This window comes from Cydia pomonella, chromosome 20 (genome assembly GCF_033807575.1).
Source record: "Cydia pomonella isolate Wapato2018A chromosome 20, ilCydPomo1, whole genome shotgun sequence".
NCBI lineage: Eukaryota > Metazoa > Arthropoda > Insecta > Lepidoptera > Tortricidae > Cydia > Cydia pomonella.
Window position 1 is genome coordinate 4,343,215 of NC_084722.1, and position 24,257 is coordinate 4,367,471.

General features: G+C 37.7%; 1 protein-coding gene across 2 annotated transcripts in view; it reads left to right on the plus strand.

Annotated features, from left to right (window-relative positions):
• Nucleotides 1-78: 78 nt before the first annotated feature.
• The window catches only part of LOC133529180 (TBC1 domain family member whacked), a 30,389-nt gene continuing 6,210 nt past the window's right edge, over nt 79-24,257 (plus strand). The window contains exons 1-6 of one of the 2 annotated variants that reach the window (XM_061866832.1): nt 79-567; nt 16,337-16,458; nt 19,396-19,588; nt 21,722-21,905; nt 22,702-22,896; nt 23,512-23,744. In XM_061866832.1, coding sequence (XP_061722816.1) covers nt 431-567; nt 16,337-16,458; nt 19,396-19,588; nt 21,722-21,905; nt 22,702-22,896; nt 23,512-23,744 — 1,064 coding nt within the window. In that variant the 5' untranslated portion in view covers nt 79-430. Of the gene's footprint in view, nt 568-16,336; nt 16,459-19,395; nt 19,589-21,721; nt 21,906-22,701; nt 22,897-23,511; nt 24,249-24,257 lie in introns of those variants that run through there. The other variant, XM_061866831.1, reaches the window with a different exon arrangement.

Sequence of the window (24,257 nt, forward strand, 5' to 3'; positions counted from 1 at the left end):
CGACGTTAATAGAAAAATAATTTGGCACAACACTAGCAAATATGACGTATGCTACTAGGAGTCTATCTGTTATATGTTTTATCTGTACCCTCACATACTTCTGGCCCACCCACACTTTGTTGAATTTTGATAAGAAAAATATTGGTTTGTGTTCATCGTAAGCACGTATCGTTGCCATATTTACTACAGTTATGGTTGTGCGTCGAAACAATTCGCGCTGTGAACGTGATTTCAGTTCTTTCTCTATCGTATTGTCAATGTGAAACGAGTGTTTGCTGTGGTTTCGTCAGCGGGTGTTAACATCAGAAACAGTTACGTGTTTTGCAATTAATTCGTCCGCCCACTCGACCGTCAGTAGAAGCGGGTGTACACGGCGTGCGTGATGATACTGGGTGCTAGATAGTGCAGTTGATTTGGGACAGATTCGGATATGTCGCTCCAGAAAAGTGTTAAAAGTGCCGGAGGGGATCGGAGCGAGCAGGCGGACACCACTTCTATATGTTCCTCGGTGACCACCCAGCCTGACAGGCATGGGTTTTTTGGAGGTGCTCAATACAGTCCCGAACCGTAAGTAATGTTTACATTCTTAACCAATCATAACTAGTGAGTCATAACACTGCATGTGTTATGCACATCTGTTTGAGTAGAAAAGCCATAACCCGTACATAATTGAAAAAAAAAGTTATCAGTAGTGTTTTTGTTGGTTTTATTTGAATAACAATACATACAGACTCTCACTCTAATTACAATAAATGTGAAAGTGTATGGTCAGCAGTGAAATTGCATATAGACCATTACATCCTCATTTCTTACTTTTTAGATTGTCTTGTTTCATATCTGGTCTTTGAACAATAAAACTTTCTTTGTGCAAAATTCTTAGTTATGCATTGCTGCTTGTAAACAATATGGGGATAGATAACAAATAATCATTGACTGAATATTTTTTTTCTGGACCTATTGAACTATTGTCAAATGAAAAGCTATAAATAATTTCTTCTGTTAATGTATGTTTACCTTCTGGACTTATCAAAGACATTAATCAATTATCTGTGACCCAGTTATGCCATACTCATCTTATCTATTTAGATACACTACTTGTGTTTTAGGCAACTCAAAAAAATATGTAAGACAGGAAAAATTGTCCATTGAACAATACACTGTATTATGTTTTCAAAACTTGTCAAGAGTCCATTTTAATGTCTAGATGTTCTCCTCTTCAGGTCGCAATTCTTAACCGATTCTTATGAAATTTTGTGACCAGATTCTATGAATAGATTTGTTTTGTCAATCTAGTTTTTGTAAAATTTTTGAAATATGGTAGTTGAAATATGGTAAAATTTTAAGTATGGTACGCATAAGACCGTAATTTTCAATTTCCTCATATGAGTACATTCCACTCACTTCTGATTCTATTTAACAATCATCATAGGGATAATATTAAATATTGATCACATGCCTTATTTCCAGTGTGACTAAACTGGGAATCATATTTCCAATAGCTTTGATAATGGGGCCACCTGTGCTATCAGTGAATGACAAAACAAATGACTCATAGAGGATTTTTCATTTTTTTCAAATAAAAAAGTATCAATAATGTAGTGTAAAACTACTATAACAATTTTTTTCACATCAGTGGCAAACAAACATACGGTAAGCATTCATCATAGTCTATGGACGCCTGCAACTTCAAGGGTGTTTTATGCCCACCCTTTATTAACCTATACACTCCTTTTTGAAGAATTCCATAGAAAGAATAAAATTTAATAATTATAAAATGAATACAAGAATTATAGTATTTCACATAAGTATATATTTATTTATTTTTCTATTTGGTCTTATAAGGATATAGTAATGATTTCATTTCAAGATTTATCATCTTCCTAACATTGTCCCAGCTTTTTGCCACGGCTCATGCGATCCTGGGGTCCGCTTGGCAAGAAATCCCAACAATCAGAGTAGACACTAGTTCTTATAAAAGGGACTACAATCTGGCATAACCCAGAGGCGAAACTGGGCCTTTTTGTAATTAGTCCAGTTGCCTTATGATGTTTTCCTTCGCCAAATGACATGATTAGACAAGTACATAAAAAATTGAAACATATATTTTACTAAACATGTACAATCTCCAATTTCCATGATTTCTTTACCTTTAATAAACAACTCGCTTACATGTCATATATCAATCCAGTTAGTTAGGTAACAAAGCATGTCGCAATTGCAAAAAAAACATAATGCACAAGAAAACTGAACACAACTGAGCAAAGTAGAAACCCTGTAATTGTATCACAATACACATGATAGAGGAAAAACGAATATTTCTCAATTTCCCACTCGTAATGGCGGATTGTTATCAATCTCGCTTTTTCGTGCGAGGCTATTTAAAGGAAATGTGTGATTTTAATTATTGTTACGTTCTGTTGGATGTGAGCGAAACTATTTGGTAATTGGTGCAAATGTATCTAAAACTATTAATTGGTGTAAAATTGGCTTTTTAAACAGCCTGGTTGGCCTTTAATTGGTGGTTAACTTGACTGTGAAGCCGGAAGAGTGAAATCCTGCATTTAATCTGTTGTTTTTGTAATTATTTTAATGGATTATGTTATTAGTTATTGTTTAATGCTTTCTTTTTTTATACTACGTCGGTGGCAAACAAGCATACAGCCCGCCTGATGGTAAGCAGTCTCGGTAGCTTATGGACGCCTGCAAATCGCAACCCCAGGGGTGTTACATGCGCGTTGCCGACCCTAACACCCCGCACCCTCGTTGAGCTCTAGAAACCTTACTCACCCCTTACTTACTTTTTATGCTTACATAAAAAAAATGCACTAAAAATGTTATTATGTTTTAGCAGAAATGCTGCCAGTACTCATTTTGTATATCCGAGATCTGTAAATTCTAGAAAACTTTATAGGAAAGTATTGGACGCTGTATAGCAAGTATTCAACTAGGGAGCAAATCAATTGATTTACATTTTTACGTACCTATAGTCACACTAAGTACTATAGTAATTTTTTTTTTACATTAGAATAAAGTTAAACAACCTTGACATATCATTTAGAATGTAAATTATCATATCTGATTTTATAATTGTCACATATTTGCCATGACTTATTTTTCAAAAGTGTTTTTAAATAAAAAGACACGTCAAAGCGCTTATCTTTTTGTAATGCTAATTAAACGAACTACAGCTTAATTATAAACTAAAATAGATGTCATATATTAAACTTAATGAGAAGGTGACCAAACCAACCGAACATCGAACCGGCGACTTCAGTTTACGCGGCGAATGTAATTATTGATGCTATATTTGTCTCAGAAAGAAAGCTATTCATTTTGACAATTTTATGTTTTTCAAAATTTGGTATCCAGGATGTCCCCTCCTTTATTTATTATTATAGGTAAAGATGCAAATAACAAACACACAAGATAAATGGTATGAATATATAAATCGAAAATCAACCACAGAACGCATGAGATGCATAGGAATTGTAGGAAACTTTAAAAACGAAGACCCACCAAGTCATTATGTGGACCGACAAACATTAGCAGGCACTGACTTGCATATTTAAAGAATAAAAAAGACATTATGCAAGTATTCCTTTTCTTATCATCCAGAGATACAAAATTCGACTTCAAATCTTTACGATAAGACTTATGTTAGATTGAATAGAAGGAGATAACTATAACTACGAAAATAGAAAGTGTACATCTGTTACATTACGGCCGAGGAAATTGTGAACAAATGCGTGCGATTTGTTTCTGATTACCTTGTACCTACCTGGACTTATTTATAAGTGTTACACGATGAGGTAATAACGATCATTATTGCTTGTTCAGTTCATTGCTTTGTTTACTATTAGATAATATTGAGTGTGAATTATGTATGTGAAGCTACAAAAAGGTATTATACTCCCATCCTCAAATCCACGCTCCGGGTCGTATCTGGTGCAGGGGATTTCATTGGCTATACAACGTAGAAACGCTGCTAGCTTAATGGGAACTTTTGGATTGGATCGGATGCGATTCGCGGTGGTCCTTTTTAAATGAAATGACTGTGTATTAAAAATGACGAAGCCTGTTGCGGATAGCTTTATTGTTTGTGTGCATTGACGACGCCTTTTGCTGATTTATGGTTGTACCCTCCTGACGAAGCCTGCGTTGCGGATATGAATCTGTTTATTAATGCTTAGTTATCCTCAAATTAAGTCTACTAATAATATTCTCAGTTTCGCATTTGCCCTAGGCCTGGTAGGCCCGGGAGAGGGCGGCCAGAGAGGCGGCAGTCTATAAGATGGATGCTGAGAAAGGGGCAGCTAGTACGTACAGTCAAATAATTTTAGTTCAGTACCATTTCGTACATTGTCACAGTGACAATTCATATCAAAGTCGCTAGAGACCTCATACTATTAGACCAGCCGACGTTCTTTCCACCGCGATACAACCGGCTGACGATTTCTTTAATTAACAATAGCATCTAAACTATCGTCTGACAAAATATCAAACGCCGGGAGGCGATGACAATTTTTTTTTACGGATTTCGGTGGCTGCAATTCCTCAATCCACCAACTGAGCGGCAGCTGACGTCCACGAGGGTTCATCATACATAACCGTTAACATTCGCCACTGAACTCTAGCTAGACTTTACCGGCCGTTTAATTCGAGGACGATGTTATCCCTATATCCTACTTATACCCGGTACGGCTACACCCGTTACCTACCAGCAACACGCTCGTGAGAACCCTGTAGTTCCAAGGGCCCAAACGTACGTGGACGTACTAAGACTACTAAGTACCAACATAATGACCTAAAAAACGACTTTTAATATTGACACATCATCCATTGTCGTGTCTAAGTGGCTTGGATGTTGCTATTAGAATGTTGGCGCAATGAACAAATTCTCATTAGCGGAGATGAAATAATACAGAACATTATGACATGCGATTTTAGATTATTGCTGGCTAAGCAGGAGCAACGAATTTAATCGACCGATCAAATGCCGCAATGTATTGCAAATCACATGCGATTATCAGTGACGTACCTATGGAGAGGCCATAATACTTAGTTAGGTATGTATAAAGGGGGAGGCAACGCCGCCGTATTCTGTCTGCCTCTCTTTCTCATGCATTAAACTTTTTCTACTCGTCGACGGTAATGGTTGAATTAAGATTTGGTATACCAAACTATAAATGCGTATTTTTCATGTATGGGTTCCCATTCAACTATAAGATTAATTTCGATACGCTGTAGTCAACTATACAAAAAATCATGTGCCGCCGCACTCCCATAGAAGAGACTAAACGGGCGCGGGGCGCGGGACGGGAGTCGCGCGTTTATGTCTACATTTTTGTCTACTGAGATACATTCCAATTTTCATTAATTATTTAGGTTTTATAGAAAAAAAAAATTTACATGACTCGTAGAAAAAGTGTTGTATACCATAATGATATAATCTAGCTTTTCAATCTCGTACCTTACTTACACAGCGGCTTGCGTGAGCGAATAACTCGCGAACGCGGCGCGGCGCGGCGAGGCGGCCCACGGCATTCGCGTTCGCACCGAGATCGTCCACGTAGGACACTTCCATAAGTATCAAAGGATTGATTCAAACGCGCCGCGCCGCGCCGCGCCGCGCCGCTTCGCGTTCGCTCAACTCAGCAAGCTTCGTTGCCTAAACACGGTACTCGACTGAAAAGCTCTCTATTATATCACGATTGTATAAAATACTATTGTAGTGCGAAGCCATTGGCACAGGAATTTTGTACCTATTGCCCTCTTGATTGCTCCAACTCGACTCGACCTAACGCCAGTCCGTTTGACACGCGTAATTCTAAAGCGGATGTATTGTATAGAATAACATGTGAGCTGGCACATCGCTACCGTTGTGCTACAGGCACTATCCTTAAGTTAGATCCCTGACTCCCCATTATGGACCTGAGCATCAACAGTCCTGTGATTCATAGGACCTTCAGGAGCCCCGTGACGGCACTTCAATCAGAGGGCAATTTTCCAATCGTGATACCTAGCTACATCGTATTCAATAGGACCGAACGAATTGAGAAAAATATTATTCGGTGCGTGACCGTGACCTTGCAAACAGTATATTTGTATTTGTAACCAAATAATATGATATACTAGCTCAACATACCTTTATCCGGCAATTGACATGTCAGAACCCCTAGTGTAAATTTATTCGATATCGTGGCGTGACGTACGTGTTTGCGTTAAGACTCATTATGTAAAAAATAGCGTCCTACGCCTAATGATGAAGAAAAGGAGGTAAAATGTTCTTTTCTTTGTCACCGCACCCACCTTGACACATCTCAGATTTGCCCTATGGTTGACTGGTAAGATAGACAATAGGGTATTAGACTGTATGTAAAATAAATTATTTCACACCATGTGTGCAATGAAGCACCAGATAATTATTAGAATGTGCCTTGAAAACCTAACTGTTTGAGAAACATGCAAAGAGTCGTAAACTATGCGTCGTTGAAGAGTTCCGTTCTGTTCATCATCAGCAGTTCCTCTTCATCAAATGTCACTTTTTTTAATGGAAATGCTTGACTTCTTAAAGAAAACACAGAAATCACTATACGTATGACTTTAACATTTGAAGAGTTCCCTCGATTCCTCATAGATTCTTCCATCAGATCTCGAGCTTGACAAAATTTTGCCGTGAAAACCTAATTTGCCTAACAAACATAACGAAGACGAAAAATCGTCAAGCGGGAACTAAGCGTCGTTGGGGAGTTCCATTCTGATCAGCCTCAGCAGTTCCACTTCATCCAATGTCACTTTTTTAAATGTAAATGCTTGATTTGTTGATGAAAAAAAAAAAAAACTATATGTATGCCTTTCACATTTGAAGAGTTCCCTCGATTCGTCATGGATACGAGTACCATCATCAGAACTGAGTTTTGACAAAAACGGGACAAATTTGTATATGTATAAATTCAATCAACAAAATAATTTTCAAAATCGGTTCAGAAATGACGGAGTTATGAAGTAACAAACAATAAAAAAAAACAACCGAATTGAGAACCTCCTCCTTTTGAAATCTTGACCCTTAAGACATCTATAGGAAGAAGGGCCACCCTAACTACAATTATAGGTAAAAAACTTAAGTAAGTCACCTGTTGTATGTAGTTGTGACGTGTTCGAATAGATAATACATGTTTAAAAGACACACACAAATAAAACAAATGTCTATTCGAACATTTCGAACACGTCACAACTACATACAACAGGTGACTTACTTAAGTTTTTTACCTATATTGTATTTACATTATCATTCTCACTCCGATATTCGCTAAAAGTAAAACTACATACCAACTTTATTTGTGCAGGTGCTAATTTAATATTCTCGCACAATTTCAAGGTAAATAAAATTCTCGATGACTAACGTTTCCTTTTTTTATTTTTCTTGGCGTGTTTCTAATTTCCGATACTGGAAAAGCGTCACTGATATGGAGGTACTTTATTTATGTAATCCAACAAACAAGATCGTCCTGAATTTAAGGCCCCGTTGATTCGTGTTCTTCCCTCACTCTTACTGAGCGCAAGGAGACATGCGTTATGCTTACTCTTTTAATCGAACGTGAAGAACTTGAGGATTTTTTTTATATTTTTTAGTATTTTTAGGATTTAGAAACAGCGCGCCAAGCGGAATGTTTTGGAAACTCAAAATCCCATACAAAATCTTATACCTTCAAACGAGCAATTCTTGTATATATATTATATTTCTGTGATCTCGGAAACGGCTCTAACGATTTCGCTGAAATTTGGTATATGGGGTTTTTTGGGGGTATACAGTCTATCTAGATTAGTCTTATGTTTGGGAAAACGCGTGTTTTCGAGTTTTCATACGTTTTTCTTTCGACGCAGAATATGGTCGCTAATTTCGTATTGCCGGCCACTGTCCGTCTGGTCCAGCGACTGCTAAACCAGTGTTACGGGTCCGAATCTCGCCCGGTGACTAACTTTTGTTTTTTTTTTATATGTTCAAGCTTATATATAATTTTTTAATTTATATTGTTTTAGACAAGTTTAATTTAGTAAAAAAATGTAGTTAAGATTATCACCTATACACCACCACCACCACCACCACCATACCACCATACACACCACCATATTACAATAAATAGTTATAACCGAGCAAAGCTCGGTCGCCCAGGTACTGAGACTTAACGCAAACGCGTACGTCACGTTACGCAATCGAATAAGTTTACTCTAGGGGTACAGGCCGCGTCCACGGCTTGTTATTATTATCCATAAAGGTTCAAATACCTCCAGCCTTCGGATCTCAACATTCTCAACCCACAAATCAAATCAAGCTAGCACGATATTTTCTCTTTTTGACCTATCCTACGTTCCTACGTTCGTTAGAAACTTACTCTTATCAAAGAGAATTTGAAATAGAGGTGGATTGTAAAAAAGGTGGTGGCGCCACTTTTTGATACCTAACAAATTTAACTCATATCAGTGAAAGAATAAGGATCAAAGTCAAATGGCGTTCTAAAAGTTTTAATCAGGTGTCGAAAGATGGCAGTAAATTTACTGTAGCTACAAAGTTTTCTTTGACAATCCACCTCTATTTCAAACATTTCAAATTCTCTTTGCTCTTATTCACAATCAGTATGTATAGCTTCGTTTCAGAATCATATCATACGCTTTCTCTCAGCTGTAACTATAATAGTGCAATTAAAACAAAATCTGTATTTATATCAAATCGTAAAATTACAAACTATCCACACATTCAAAAATCAAACGTGTCTCCATACTAAACGGTTTAATTTCGCTTGGAACGAACTCATTGCCAAACCACGTTATCACCGACGATTGCTCTGTATAAAGCTTTGTATCTAATTAGTGAAACGGCCATTTGGAAATGGACCGTATGCTATAACCTTAAGAGTGATTTTTACACTCTTTTATAAATCGCAAAAATATTAACCAAATTAGTTTAATTTAAAATTGCAAACATGATTCTTAATTTGATTAGTTAAGTCGTAAAATACCTCACTATGCATTTCATATCTTTTAAATTAATTGATTTCGCATTTGCCGTTACTAAATAGAAATACTAAGACGCGCAAAGTAGTGATAAATATTGGTACTCGGAAAATTGAAAGTGTTGTAGGACGGCGCCATATTTTCTGTGGTGACTGGATCTTGGAGTGGATTGTCCAAAGTTAGCACACAGGCGCACGGTAATCTAGATACTGCATGAAGTATGGGGCCGCACAGCGCCATCTACATACTTCAATTACAATTACTTTATTCGTCGAACATAGGTGTATACAACATGGTATTGCATGAAGATTATATATTTGCTTGTTCCACTAAGTCGTATCCAAGGGAATACTAAATTATGTTTCATTGATAATATCAATTAGCATGTACCACATAATTAAAACTTCCAGTAATGTCACTATAAAATAATAAGAATAAGTTTCTTTTTAAGTTTTTTTTATTGTGCCAACTCAAAGCCGACAACTGGCAGGAAGTGGCACAGGATCGGGACAGGTGGCATTCTCTCGTTTTGGAGGCCAAGACCCTCTTTGGATCACTGCGCCACAATAGTTAGTTAGTTAGTTAGTTCTTTTTCCAATTTCCAAATAAAATAATAATAATTTATGTATTAATCAGTTAAAGTTTACAGTAAGAAATTAATTACAGGAGTAGAAAGCCCTTCTGGAAAAAAATTCTTTGGCAGTACCGAGAACGCTTTTTGACAAGAGAGCAGTTTTTGATGGAAGAGCATAGCACAGACCATGTGTTGCAAACGATGACTGTTTAAGGGTCGAAAAAAATCTGGAAGTTTTTTTTACAAAAATTACTAATTCATAGATATACATACAAGGAAGTGTTAACATTTTCAAAACGAAATATGGCTTGCATGATACTGTGGGCAGTATTTCAGTCGGATACAAAAAAAATACTATATTATGCATCTCAATAATCTTTGTCTATTGCTCAAACTATGTAATTTTTTGCTACAATATGCAATGGTACTTGTATTGTAAGTTATGTAGTTATCGTAACGTGTTATCGGCCGATCTAAACTTGCATGCATAGTCAATATGTTAATTTTTGTATCGCGGTAATGATCATTCCCTTGTGAAACCTGCATACGATGTAGGAATATGTTAATTGTGCATTGAATTGCATAGCAATATACCGTAAAACTAAATTTGTCTACCCAAGTCCAGTAGTTCCACAAGTTCTTTAATATTTTTTTATACCACGCCGGTGGCAAACAAGCATACGGCCCGCCTGATGGTAAGCACCGTAGCCTATGGAAGCCTGCAACTTCAGAGGTGTTACATGCGCGTTTCCGACCCTATAAGAATCTGTGCACTTTTTTGAAGAACCCCGTACTGTATATAGACCCTCGGGAAAACCTAGGCAGGAAGCTCATTCCACAGCCGAGCCGGAGCGTCCGCGGGAGGAAATTCGTCTTAAACTGCACAGTGCGCGACCATTTAGGCATTTTTTTATTTATTAAATATTAACACACATATTCTTTTTAGTGTTGCCTGAGTAGTTCCATCATGTTATATAACATCGTGTGACAGGGACAGCATAATAGTGTTCATAATGTTTTGAGAATATCATTAGAACTGTGTCATTCAAATAATATTTTACACCTGAACGAAAATACTTGAGTTTTGGACCATATTTGCCATTTGGTGGGTTTTACCGTTGAGTAGGTAGGTCAAAATAGTTTTTGATGCCTAAAATCTTGTCCCTTTTCAAATTGAAATCAATTTCTAACGCAAAAAAAAAACATGAGAAAGTTATACTTATTTTAAAATTTTATACAATTAACTTACAATGTAATACATAACATTTAATAAAACTCTTTATTTTAGGTAACTCTGATACTTAATTACTTCTGTCTGCGTTACCATTCTGCCCCAAAGATAGAGCATAATTTGTAAAATGAAATAAAATACAGTAATATTTATTTAAAAAACTTGGACTCCAAAAGTTTCTTGTTTATTTTTTATCTCTCGAAATAAAATTTGTACACAATTTCTATTAAGCATTAAAAACTATTTCGGCCTGAGTACCTACGTAGATTGTAGGTTGACCTATAGGCATTTTTATTACTAGGGATCCCTTCCACGAATGCTACAAGTTGATTAGAATTAGAACCCACTAAATTTTACAGTTTGTCTTACTACTAGTCTAAATACGAGTACGGTACTAGACGGTGCGGTACATTTGTCCCAGCCACCATGGGTTAGCATTTTTCAGGTCAAATTTCATCAAATTAGGTTCAGTGATAAAAAATATTTAGCAGTGAAAAGGCAAAAGACAGATAATTTCTCATTTACGAGTACATATAATAATAGTATAGATTGAATAACTCCAAAGTATTGCGGCCTCATCTTTGAAAAGAGATCTCTATTCGAATAAATTCCATTTAAATCTCTGCAAATGATTAGGTTAATGTAAGCATTTATTTAAAGCAACGGATTAGTTTAGGTACAGCGGGTAGGTAGTTAGATGTAGGTATATACATGTACACACCAGTAAAGCCAACATCTTGATGCTAAGTAGTTAGCATTCAGTGGGCGTGTGAACGACCGAAGGGTCACGGAGAGCGACTTTTCGATGATATAACTCGGCCTACTTGCTAAACGGTGTAGGTCCAGATTAGTTTGGTGACACTAGGGAACTCGAGAGTCTTCACCTAATGCTAAATAGTTAGCATTCAGTGGGCGTATGATAGAAGGGTCATGGAGAGCGCCTTTTCGATGACATAACTAAAGCCTAGGAAACGAATCAAGATTCTAAAACTCCATTCAGAAGGTTCAGACCTTAACCTTTTAAACGCTTTCTCTCTCGCATTAAAATGTGGCATAAGTACATGCCAACATCTCAACTAGTGAGAAACGAATTTAAACACTTATCTGTCAACAGTAAATTTGCTTTGACAGCGTCTGCCATGACCCCTTTAGTGGTCGTTGGCGTGGTGGGCACGACAGCACACGACCACTTTAGTGGCTCTTGGCGTTCAAAGGGTTAAGTACATGTAGGTACTTACATATAGTACAGTCAAGTTCAAAAATATGGGTCCACGCAACTTACACAAAAATATGTCCCATAGCTCTTAATTCGCCGACATAACTTCTGTGCACCCATATTTTTATACTGTACACACCAGTAAAGGTAACATTTTGAAGTAGTTGACATTCAGTAGGCATGTTTCAGAACGGCTTTTCGATGATATAACTCGGCCTACTTGCTACACGGCCTAGCCTAGGTGACCTAGGTCTAGCGTGCCGGCGCTAGGGAACGAGTCTTAAGAAGATGTTTCATTCAGTTATACGAGGCTGCCTTTACTAATCCTTTAACGTTCAAAATTATTAAAAATACACGATACAAACCTCATCGCCCCCTTAAAGTACTAAAAATTCTTCATTAAGAAAAAATACAAAATGATGTCGTATTATATTAAGTAATATCTAAGTGGGCCCTATATAAGGTTAAATAGTATTTTTAAATGAATGGTAAAAGGAGGAGGTTCACTATTCGTATGAATCTCTGTTTTTAGGGTTCTGTACCCAAAGGGTAAAAATACTCTGCTATCCGTCCGTGTGTCACCAGGCTGTATCTCATGAACCGTGATAGTTATACACTTGAAATGTTCACAGATGATGTTTTCTATTGCCGCTATACTAACAAATAGTAAAAAAAAACGTGCTTCCATACAACAGACATGATAAATAATACTTTACTTAGAGATAATCTTTTTGACGACCTGTCTGGCCTCGTGGGTAGTGATCCTGCCTATGAAGCCGATGGTCCCGGGTTCAAATCCTGGTAAGGGCATTTATTCGTGTGATGAGCATGGATATTTGTTCCTGAGTCATGGGTGTTTTCTAATTCAAGTATTTGTAAATATTTATATATTATATATATCGTTGTCTAAGTACCCTCAACACAAGCCTTATTGAGCTTACTGTGGGACTTAGACAATTTGTGTAATAATGTCCTATAATATTTAATCTGATTGAAATTTATTGTGCGCCTGCTCCCTTCACGTTTCTCAACGTTAGATGAACGTGTGGGGCACAAGGTCCTGCATTTTCTCATGAGATTCCGGTACTTAGTTGACAGTGGAGTTGTTTTTGCAATCTGAGATTATGGTTCCAAAGTGTAGACATAGGTTTTAAAGTTGTCTGTACAATGCCAAATTCGGTTTTAAATTATAGGGAAAAATTAATTGAAAAATGAAGTTTTTTTGCTTTAAAATACAATTAGAAAAGGTTGGAGTTTCCTAGTAAGTATAAAAATACGTGTAAGAGACCAAGTAGGAAATTTAGGCCACCGTCTTAAGACTGCATCTTTCGTCCAGTGGCGCCCTCATTAATGTAATAGAATATTTTTTTTTACCTTTATTGCACAATAGAAAACCTTACAGTACAAAAGGCGGACTTAATACCATGAGGCATTCTCTACCAGTCAACCTTTAGGCAAAGCAGAGAGATTGTGGGCGGTGCTACTGCTACTTAATGGTGTTAATGTTGTTGTCCTACTTATTCCACCATTTTTGATCTATGTGAGATAGCTTTATATTACTTACTTTGGATAAAAGTGGCCCCCACTTGCCGCTCAGTTGATGAAGCAAACTAAGCGAAGTAAAACTATGTGACAGACCAAAAGTTGGGGAATCAGTAGGACTACAACATGAATATACTCCCTGATACATTCCATGGATTTTACAGAAATGGATTGGTTTATTAGAAAACACAATTCTATAATGAGGGCACTGGACGGTCGATAGCCTCTTAAAATGCGGACGAAGACCTAATTACGTGGGTAGCACACCCAAAAGTAATTTAATTTCATTAAGGCCAATACGTATCAGATGCATACACACCGCTCCGGCTCTGCGTCACACGCGTGTGTACATTCTGGTTGTAATGTATCTAATGTATGGAATTATACATCATATGAAAAAACGCTTGCATTGCAGGCCCTTTTCCGGGATTATAATGTGGGAGTGCAGGGTTATAATTATAACTACGAACTACTGCGGTCTTCATAGATTTGCTTCCATCGCTCAAATATGCAAGAAACTTAGAGATGCAAATGGAAGTTTTTCGAATATAGATTTTAGCGGGCTACCCAAAGAGTAAAGTATAAAGTATAATAACCTATACCGTATTGAATAGATAATATGCTATTCATCCCGTAGACCCGTACTTTACGTTATTATTGAATTCAATTCAATCATTATTTTGGAGTACCAGGGGGCCTACAGCGAAAATCGAAATTCGCAAATTACGGGGATCTTTCTCTTTTACTCTCACTAAGACATAGTTAGAGTGACAGAGAAAAATCCCGCAATTGACGAACTTCGACTTTCGCGGTTATAGCCCAGAACTCCATAGAGGTGTTAGTTACATACTTAAATCTAGGCTGATAAACAATGTACATATATTATTAGATGTTATTTAGTTATTGTAATGTCTATTAAGAAACTCGATCAGATCCAGTTTTAACATTGAACAGTGTGTCCAATTTGCACATACCGCTGGCAATGGGTAATCAATACGCAATCAGTTCCGCTCGTTCTAATTCGTAGTGCAATTCTCACTGAGTAATGGGTTTGCCGACCTCAGGCCCAAGGTTAGCCCCATAAGGATACTTCCAAGACAGACTTATACATTACTTGCATTTATCTGTCAATTCCGCGCGTTTTACTCACTAATCTACGTTTCGACTCTCCTCGTTTGGTCTCTTTTGGCGGCTTTAACCGGTTGTTCTAATTCGTAGTGCAATCGCTGAGAAATGGGTTTGCCGACCTCAGGCACTAGGTTAGCCCCATAATTATACTTCTGAGACAGACTTATACTTTACTTTTATTTATCTGTCTATTCCGCGCGTTTTACTCACTATATATGCTTCTTTCCTCGTTTGGTCTCTTTTGGAGGCTTTAACCGGTTGTTCTAATTCGTAGTGCAATTCTAGCTGAGAAATGGGTTTGCCGACCTCAGGCACTTGGTTAGCCCCATAATGATACTTCTGAGACAGACCCATACGTTACTTTTTTATGTATCTATTGGGCTTTACAGACGGGTCCGATTTATCAACACAGCAGTGACGGAAGTAATGTGAGAATGGCAAAAAGAAGGGACCTAGTCTAGTTGGTATACGAGTTGCCGTTGATAAATAAAAACGGAATCAGGATCCAGTAAAAATTGATATATTTATAGAGCTTTTGCAAGTTCCTACTCACGTCCACTGTTCTACTCTCATCGGTCGGTCCATTAATAAAAAATAAAAAAAAGGCTAGGAAAATTAACGAAATTGACACTGTAAAGGGGTGCCACTCACGTTAAAATTAAATTAAAATTAAGTATAAAATTAAAATTGCATTGGCAGGTCCTGTTTCTGATTCAGGTTAGTCTGAAATGAAAGGCTTTCTTAAACTGATCCTTCTAAATAACAGAATTCCCATCGGCTCGCCTATTTTTACCCAACTACGTGTGCGACTACGGAGCAAAAGGAGGGCAGCAGGAAGGGTTCATTTGAATATTGAATGAAGCATATTATTTTACAGGCGTTCCAGAGAAAAGGTTAACCAAATTATGCAGTACTCTGGGACAAATATGTAGTGCGGATATTTTCGTCGCCCTACCACTGTTTGATGTCAACTTAATGCTTGCAATTAAATTTGGCTGCCGCCCAGCAGATAGTTTTGATTAGCCAGCTTGAGCACTACTTATTCAAAAACCTGTTTTGATTCATCGCTAAATAACCTCGTCAAACCTATTCTTAAATAACAATAGTGTTATTTAAGCATTGTTTACTGTTTACTGTACTTTACTTACCTATGAATGTGTACCTTACTCATAGGTTTGCACTGAATAATATGCGTCTACATTTACCTATAGGTAGTGCGTTTATTCACCTTCTTACACAGACGATAAAAAATGTTTCATATTTGTGACTTACGTTTTTAAGGTGACTTCAAGCTACAAAGCCGTAATAGGCAGTTTTTAGTTAAAGTTGCCTTCACACAGTATTTTTCCCTCTATTTTTAAACAAACAACTTTAATCTTATCTTATTCTTTTGTTTATTTTATCTTAGGATCGCTATCGAAGGACATTGTTTTTCTGATCATCTCCATCCATAAAAGTAGTAACGAACCCTCGAGTAGCTTCTAAGTAGGAATGCTCCCGGCACTGGTTTTCTATACAAATACAGTACCGGAACCGGGAATTACCGGGAGCATTCCCTACTTCTAAGTATACAGTAGTTCATATATTAAATTTTTCGTCCATGGCGCTAAATTAAGTGTTTTCTTTGTTACAGTAAAAGGACAGTGTCTCCCAGCACGATCCTAAAACGCGAGCAGAAATGGCTGCGCATGCTCAATAAGTGGGAGGCCTTCATGAGCAAGAACTACAAGAAAGTGCGGGAGAGATGCAGAAAAGGTGAAACATGTCACATTATCTAGTAGGCCTACGATGCCCACGCTTACGATGGTGCGCCTTTATCATGTCATACACTTTCTTAAAATATGTAAGTATCGTCACAAAATAAAATAGTACTACCGTACAGAAATTACACTTCCTACAAAACCGAAGCTTGAGAGCGATTCAGGGACGAATCATGCTGTCCCTTTGTAATGTATGGCACTATCCCTTTCGGCTATATATGGATTATATGGTTGTCAAAATTCGTATTATCTGTGGTCGTGCACGCATAGGTCGTCAAATTGTGCCAACCATAATAATTACTCGGAGCAATGCTGAGCCAGACGGAGCTGAGAATGTCGGAAAGGAGTGTCGCTCCACTGCTATCATGTCATGACACAATATACGATAAACCCATCCTATCCGTTCAAATTCGACATCTACAGAACACATAGTGTATGTCTATCATAAAAACCCACCCCGTGATTTGAAAAATTCGTAAATACGAGTACATGGAGCGTATGCTATAGACATGGAATGGAAGACACTGAGATGTTACAAGATTCTGGATTAAGCTTTAATTTCCTCGGTGGGTCTGAGCAGTAAAGACGTCATCAGATATATCGGACCAGCCAAGGTGTTAAAAAATATCTGAACATGCAGTTTATGTTTTAATAATAAGCGCTTTGCTCAGATGGTTTTCCCGAGGGTCTACAGTATGAGGTTCTTCAAAAAAGGACTGTACAGATTTTTAAAGGGTCGGCAACGCGCATGTAACACCTCTGGAGTTGCAGGCGTCCATAGGCTACGGTGACTGCTTACCATCAGGCGGGCCGTATGCTTGCTTGCCACCGTCGTGGTATAAAAAAAAAAAGATATTTTTGAACACCTGGGCCGCTGCGATATATATGATGGCGAATGCACTAATAATTATGTAAGGGCTACTTATTTCTTAGATCGCTAGTTATTTAGGTATTATTCTCACTACTACTAATTAATATGAATCGTTATTTTGTTTGTTTGTTTGTTGCCTATTTGCGTTTGCCTTGAATGCGCTAGAGTTGTTATCCGGATCCGGATACAGTGATTGAAGAAAATTCCTCAGCGAAACTGGCGCTCGACTTGTATTCTGCACATCCTGTACATCTGAGGTCAAATATATTACATATGAGAACTTGCCAGTACCTCTCTAACTAGACTTTGTCTGAATAGAAGTCGATAGTAGTAGGGGAGTGGTCTACTAAAAACTGAAATAAATGTCATATATGAAACAAAAAGTGACTAAGGCTTTCACCTCCTCAGTGGAGTGTTAATCACTGGACTTGGTTCGGATAGGGGGTAAGAACCATGATACTCTTCTACCCTGGAGGTGGCTAAAGGGATCCATAAAACCTTAAGTACCTGCATATATGAGGGGGAAATTCTACCCATGGCACTGTGACCCAAGTTACTGAACAATTTTAGGCATCTGCCGCGACTGCAGAGGACGCTGCTTCGATCCCAGTCTTGGGCACTGGAGGCTTAGGTCACTTTTTCTTTCATATATGACATTTATTTCAGTTTTTAATTTACATAGTAGTATTTCTACTTAAAGTTAATATATTTTTATTAAACAGTGTTTTAAATCGACACGAGTTGTGAATTACCTATTCGCACATGTATCGTACAACGTTTTACAGTACATATGGCCCCTTAAATATTCGACATAGTAACGTAATATACTAATTTTCGCACTAGTGCGGTAAAGTAGCACCATATGTACTGTAAATATCTTTTTAGCCTCTTCTGATGTCGGTACAGCTAAGATTCTCTGAAATCATCCAATCTATTTACCTTGAGGGCAATTAGTAACGCTTGTCTATCGTTTTCATTCCGTGCACATTCCGTCAAAATATGTTGCACATCTTCCATAGAACCGCAAACTTCGCAATTTGGGGATGGTTCTTTTCTCATCAAGTAAGCAAACTTTTTTGACGGAATATGCCCGGAACGCAATCTTAAACATATCTTAATGGATAATTGATCTTATAAATTAATTTTTAACAAGCATAAACGTCTGCGAACGATGCTATTAAGCTTAGAATAAATTTAAAGGTGGCAAAATTACTGCCTTGGGTGAGACTTGATCCAGAGGCCGCGAGTCCAAGTCTCACCCAAGGCAGTAATTTTCCACTTTTAAATTTATTCTGACCTTAATTGATCTTATATTCTACTTCAGGTTAAAAGTTTTCTGTGGCCAAATGTGTTTCGTTCCTTACGTTCTAATTGTTGTAGTTTTACAAGATAGAATATATACAACTGTATGCTGAATATTTTCGGAAGTTTTTATATTCTAACGGTTAAAGAAGTGATAGATGTAATCGTTTCCTTAGCGTACCGTTCGATTAATATCCGGGGACTCTAAATTCCCCTAGGGAAGCCATTCAACGGTTTTCTGTATTTAACATTTCTGTATTCCACTTTGTGTCTTAACAATAGGAAGTGTACGAGTATTATAACAATTGGTGTCAGTATAAGGAAACGTTTGAAATGAAATGCAAACGTATATATATTTTATGTATACAAATTGAGTTATGCTAACATTGGAGTTGATCGGAATACAGCGTTATTGTTAAGAGAGTAAAATTAGATCATGTTTTCGCCGGCTTAGGAGCTTTCGCTATGAAGCAGGAGGTTCGAATTTTGGTAGTGGTCACTTAGTTGCGTGTTTATCACGAATATTTGTTTCTTAGTTATGGGTGTTTTCTATGTATATATGTATTTACATGACATCTAGTAACCACAACACCAGCCTTATTCCGCTTACTGTGGTATTAGGTCGGTTTGTGAAAGATTGTCCTTTAATATGTATTTATTTATTTTAGTTATAATTCTTCTTAAGATTATAAAACATCGACTTTTTATTAGTAATTGTCAAAGAATCATATATAACTTAAACAATAATTTGTACTCCAGGTATACCAGCATCAGTCCGTCCCAGAGCGTGGCTCTACCTCTGCGGCGGCGAACTCCTCATGAAGAAACACCCCACAGAGTACGAGGAGCTGCTGGCGGCGCCCGGCGACCCGAAATGTATGGATGACATCAGGAAGGACCTACACCGACAGTTCCCCTACCATGAGATGTTCATCAGGGAAGAAGGACCTGGGTAAGAGACTCCACTCCAAGTATACCAACAGCAGTCCCAGAGCGTAGCTTTACCTCTGCGGCGGCGAACTGCTCATCAAGAAGCACCCCACAGAGACATCAGGAAGGACCTGCACAGACAGTTCCCCTACCGTGAGATGTTCAACAGAGAAGAAGGATCTAGGTAAGGAGCTTTTTATAAAACAAATTCAACATCAAAAAAATCTTGGTACGTTTCAGTTCTGCTTTCTCATACTAAGCGAGAAAGGTTTTACAACAAGGTGCATTTTCAATGTTACATTCAACCTTGATATGCTCTTGTATTAAATCCATAAAATGCAAGAATATATGGGATTGTACTAATCTCTTTATAAAGAGTATGAAATAAGACTACGATAACCGGTGCCTTTGAAAGTACAATTAAATTTTGATGTCCAAGTTAATAAACACGTACAGAACATATTTCTATCAATTTTTATCAAATCCGCAAACTTTGAAATCCATTTACGACGCAGAGGCAAAATGAACTTTACGTTTATCAAGATAGTGCTTAAAATAAAATGGCAAGAACTATCTCTAAAGGTTGTTAAATTTTGCAGTATAAGACTAATGTACTGCGCTGATTGCATTCCGTAAGTGTGAATTTGGCAATTAAAATTGTTGCGTAGCGCATTTGGCAATCGAAAATTAGTGTCTGATATTTACGGTTTCTGAAATTTGTGTCCTATCTTGTATAGAATAGGGATTCAATTAGATTTTAATTTTAAGAAAAGTTAAGTTTCTATTAATAAATAAATAAATAATAAATATTATAGGACATTATTACACAAATTGACTAACTCCCACAGTAAGCTCAATAAGGCATGTGTTGAGGAAAGAGGGTAGACAACGATATATATAATATATAAATATTTATAAATACTTAAATACATAGAAAACACCCATGACTCAGGCACAAATATCCATGCTCATCACACGAATAAATGCCCTTACCAGGATTTGAATCCGGGACCATTGGCTTCGTAGTTCACTACCCACTGGGCCAAACTGGTCGTCAAAATAGTCTATTAATAGATTGTGAATAATGATTTTGGGCTATAATATAGAACATAGTTTAGAGCAAAGTTGTTAAATTAAGAACACAGCACAAAATTGAGCCGTTTATGAATCAAATTGAAAACAAGAGGCTACTTTCGCGCGTTGTGTTTTGCGTCAATGAAAAGATCTAAAAAAAAACCTTTAAAATAAGTTTCAGAGTCATTGTAGTCCAGGGTCCCCAGCGGTCGGTTCTCCATACAAACGTAGTTACGCTCTCATATTAAAACGACTAGCTGGATTGCTCTGAAACGTTGTTCTTACAATATGATAAGGTATATCTAGTCTGTAATTCGTTTCTGTAGCTTCAGATACCATGGTTAAAAAAATACAACAAATTTAAACTTTTCATAAGAAACTTGTTTTTGCTCTATTTCGTTTGTTTTATAAACTGGAGCTGTATAAACAAATGAAAGGACTAGATACACCTTATGTCGTCATATGTGCGAAGTTTCATTACAATCCAACACGTAGTTTAAAATGAGAACGAAACTTCGTTTGTTTGAAGGTAAAATTTGTAGCTTGCCGGGACTCTTTAACCTTAAAATTCGATTTCAATTTGTTATTTTAACCTTTCGAGACCCGGACAAATATAGCGACATTCCATCATTGGTTTCTGAAGCTGGCTACGCAGGGAGCCCAAGGGTCTCGAAAGGTTAAAAGGAACTCAGGACTTTATATATAAATTAGAGGTTATATATAAATTTATGAATTCTTAGTTATAAAATAATGCATTTTTTTTTATTCTGACGGGACAAAACCGTGTGGTATTTACCGGCGCTGTGCTGAGTCACAAATCGCAATTGTATCAACACGGCCATTAATATTTTAGACGTCATATAATTCCGTGGTCGGAACGGAATCCCCGTTGACAAGCCCAAAACCGTGAAATATCCCCGTAAATAACTTGAGTAAAAACTGGGTACTTCCCGACAGGATTGTTTCGTTAGTAAACTGTGATTGTCAGACTTTGACTATCATTCTGCGTTTATAATAAATTTTAGAAGCATTTGCCGCGCGATAACGTTGATAATTGATCAACATATTTTTTTCCTTTCAGGCAACAAGAGCTCTTCTCTGTTCTGAAGGCGTACTCCGTGTTCAACCCGAAGGTCGGCTACTTCCAGGCGCAGGCGCCCGTGGCGGCCTTCCTGCTCATGCACATGCCCGCGGTCCAGGCCTTCTGGTGCCTCGTCAGCATCAGCGACAAATATCTCAGCGGTTATTATAACCCTGGTTTAGAGGTTGGTTTGGTTGTCATCCTCATTTCAAGGCCTTAATTTTGGCCTACCTCGAACATCGATAACAGAGTCCGTCTAAGCAAATTTTGCTTTGCACGTATTTGAATAGAACAAAATGAAATAGTGTACAAACATCATATTTTCATAGAAGTTTGACATTAATGATGCAAATCCACACTTTTAGTTCATAACTGGATCCAACGTGAATGACACAATCACACATATTTAAGTAATAAAGAAACAAATAGAGGAACGGATGAAACAGATGATTTAAGCAGTGTCATTTACGCTACATTTGCTAATAAATTTGTGTCCGCATTTTTATTAACTGAACTAGAGAATGTTATTGTAGACATCTTGCAAATAAGAATAGAATAGTAGATAATTAGTCCTTCCCACGTTTAAGCTATAGGCGACTATTTCATCTGGAATATTTTGTATATCCCAACTGCAAGCCCATAATATACTACACATAAAACAGGCATATTTTACTCTCATTATTCCTTACTATGTCGTTTTTAGCTAAAACTAGTCGTCGATTACTTAAAAGATAATTGACAGTCTTCAACTGCCTCTCATAGCTAAACCGTGGAATGACCGGTCGCCCGTGGTATTTTCCGACCGATACGACCTTGAAGGTTGTTCAAGAAAAGAGCGTACCATCTTAAAGGCCGTCCCAACCGGCCGGTGTTGCAGTTGTCCATGTTCGACGGTTATTCCTCACCATCAGGCGATTAGTCTGTTCGTTTGGCTCCTGCATCACAAAAAAAAACGACAATTAAGGACTCCTAACTTCCAGGTATTACAACGAGACGGCGACATCCTGCACGCGCTCCTCCGCCGCACGGCTCCCGCCGTCCATCGCCACCTCGTCAAGCACAAAGTAGAACCCGTTCTATACGCTACGGAATGGTTCCTATGTGCCCTGACACGCACGTTGCCTTGGGACAGCCTCCTGCGTGTCTGGGACTGCTTCCTTTGTGAAGGAGTCAAGGTAAAGGCAATTAAGTGTTGTTAGGACAGTATATGAGAAAGAGGCGGTAGGTACAATTGGTGCCGAACCAGGATGATACACGTTGGTATGAGTTTTTAGTATGAAATAAATATATATAGTATCAAAGCTACCTCGTTAAGCTCAACTATGCCTGTGCTGTATGCCACGGAACAGTTCATGTGTGGCCTGACTCGGACGTTGTCATGGGACAGTCTGTTACGAGTGTGGGACAGCGTTTTATGTGAAGGTCATAAAGGGGCCAGGATTGTAAAGCTCATTAGGGATTATCTATTAATTGGTTCAAACGTTTAAGGTAGGAAATGTGACAAGGGGAACGGGGTTTCTCAAATTTTGTGAAATTGTTCTGATATTTTTATTCGCTGTACAGTTAAATAATTACTTTTTACTATGGTAATCGTTTTTATTCATCTTATCTTTATTCCTAATGGGTATCGTTTTATAAATTTTCAAATATTGTTTTTATAAAAAAACATGTAATATAATTGCCAAGTTTTTTCTGTCGCCTTCATAAATTCTTCGTCGTAAGTTTTAAGATAAGTCATTTATAATGTAAGAATCTTTTCTCTAAACTTTCTCGTAACTTTCTTTTTCCAGGTTCTATTCAAAGCGGCCTTAGTGATCCTCGCGGGCGCGCTGGGCCCCGCCAAGGTGCGCAAGCGCGCCGCCGGGCTGTGCGAGACGCTGGAGGCGCTGCGCCACCCGCCCGAGGCCGTGCTGGCCGAGAAGTACCTCATGTACCACATGCAGCGGCTCGGCCTCACGGAGGAGGACTTCGAGTTCGAGCACCAGAGGCAGACTGCGCGCCGGCGGGCGCTGTCTAATAGGAGGTTCGTTTATACTACGATATAGTTTGGTTAGAAATTTCTTGTTAGTTTTGTCGATTTCTTTTGCTGCGTAAATTTTTCACAGGGCTCAATATATCTGTTAATCGTTAACCATAGCTAATAATCGTTTGTTTAATCTGTAATTCTAACTTTGTAAGAAAGAGGTATAAGGTTATAAACTCAATTTAGTAATTGAAGCACTGCAAAGTGCGTTTATGAATGAAGGTGGGGGGGGGGGGGGGGGGGGGTAAATAATATAAAATAGTACATTGAAAAGAGTCCATTGTTATTGAAGAGCCTATTGTAACTGTTTTCAAACTTAACTGTTTCTTTATTCAAACTACACAAATAATGGTTTGTCTATTATGAGTTTTGTTTTTATTTAAAAACCTCTCCCTCAGTACGAACTGAAAACAATGGCTACCTACTTGAACTATTGATTTACCATTCGGATTATTTTTACTAACTTTACATTAACCGTTTATGCATTGTATACAACTTATCCTTCCATTCCAG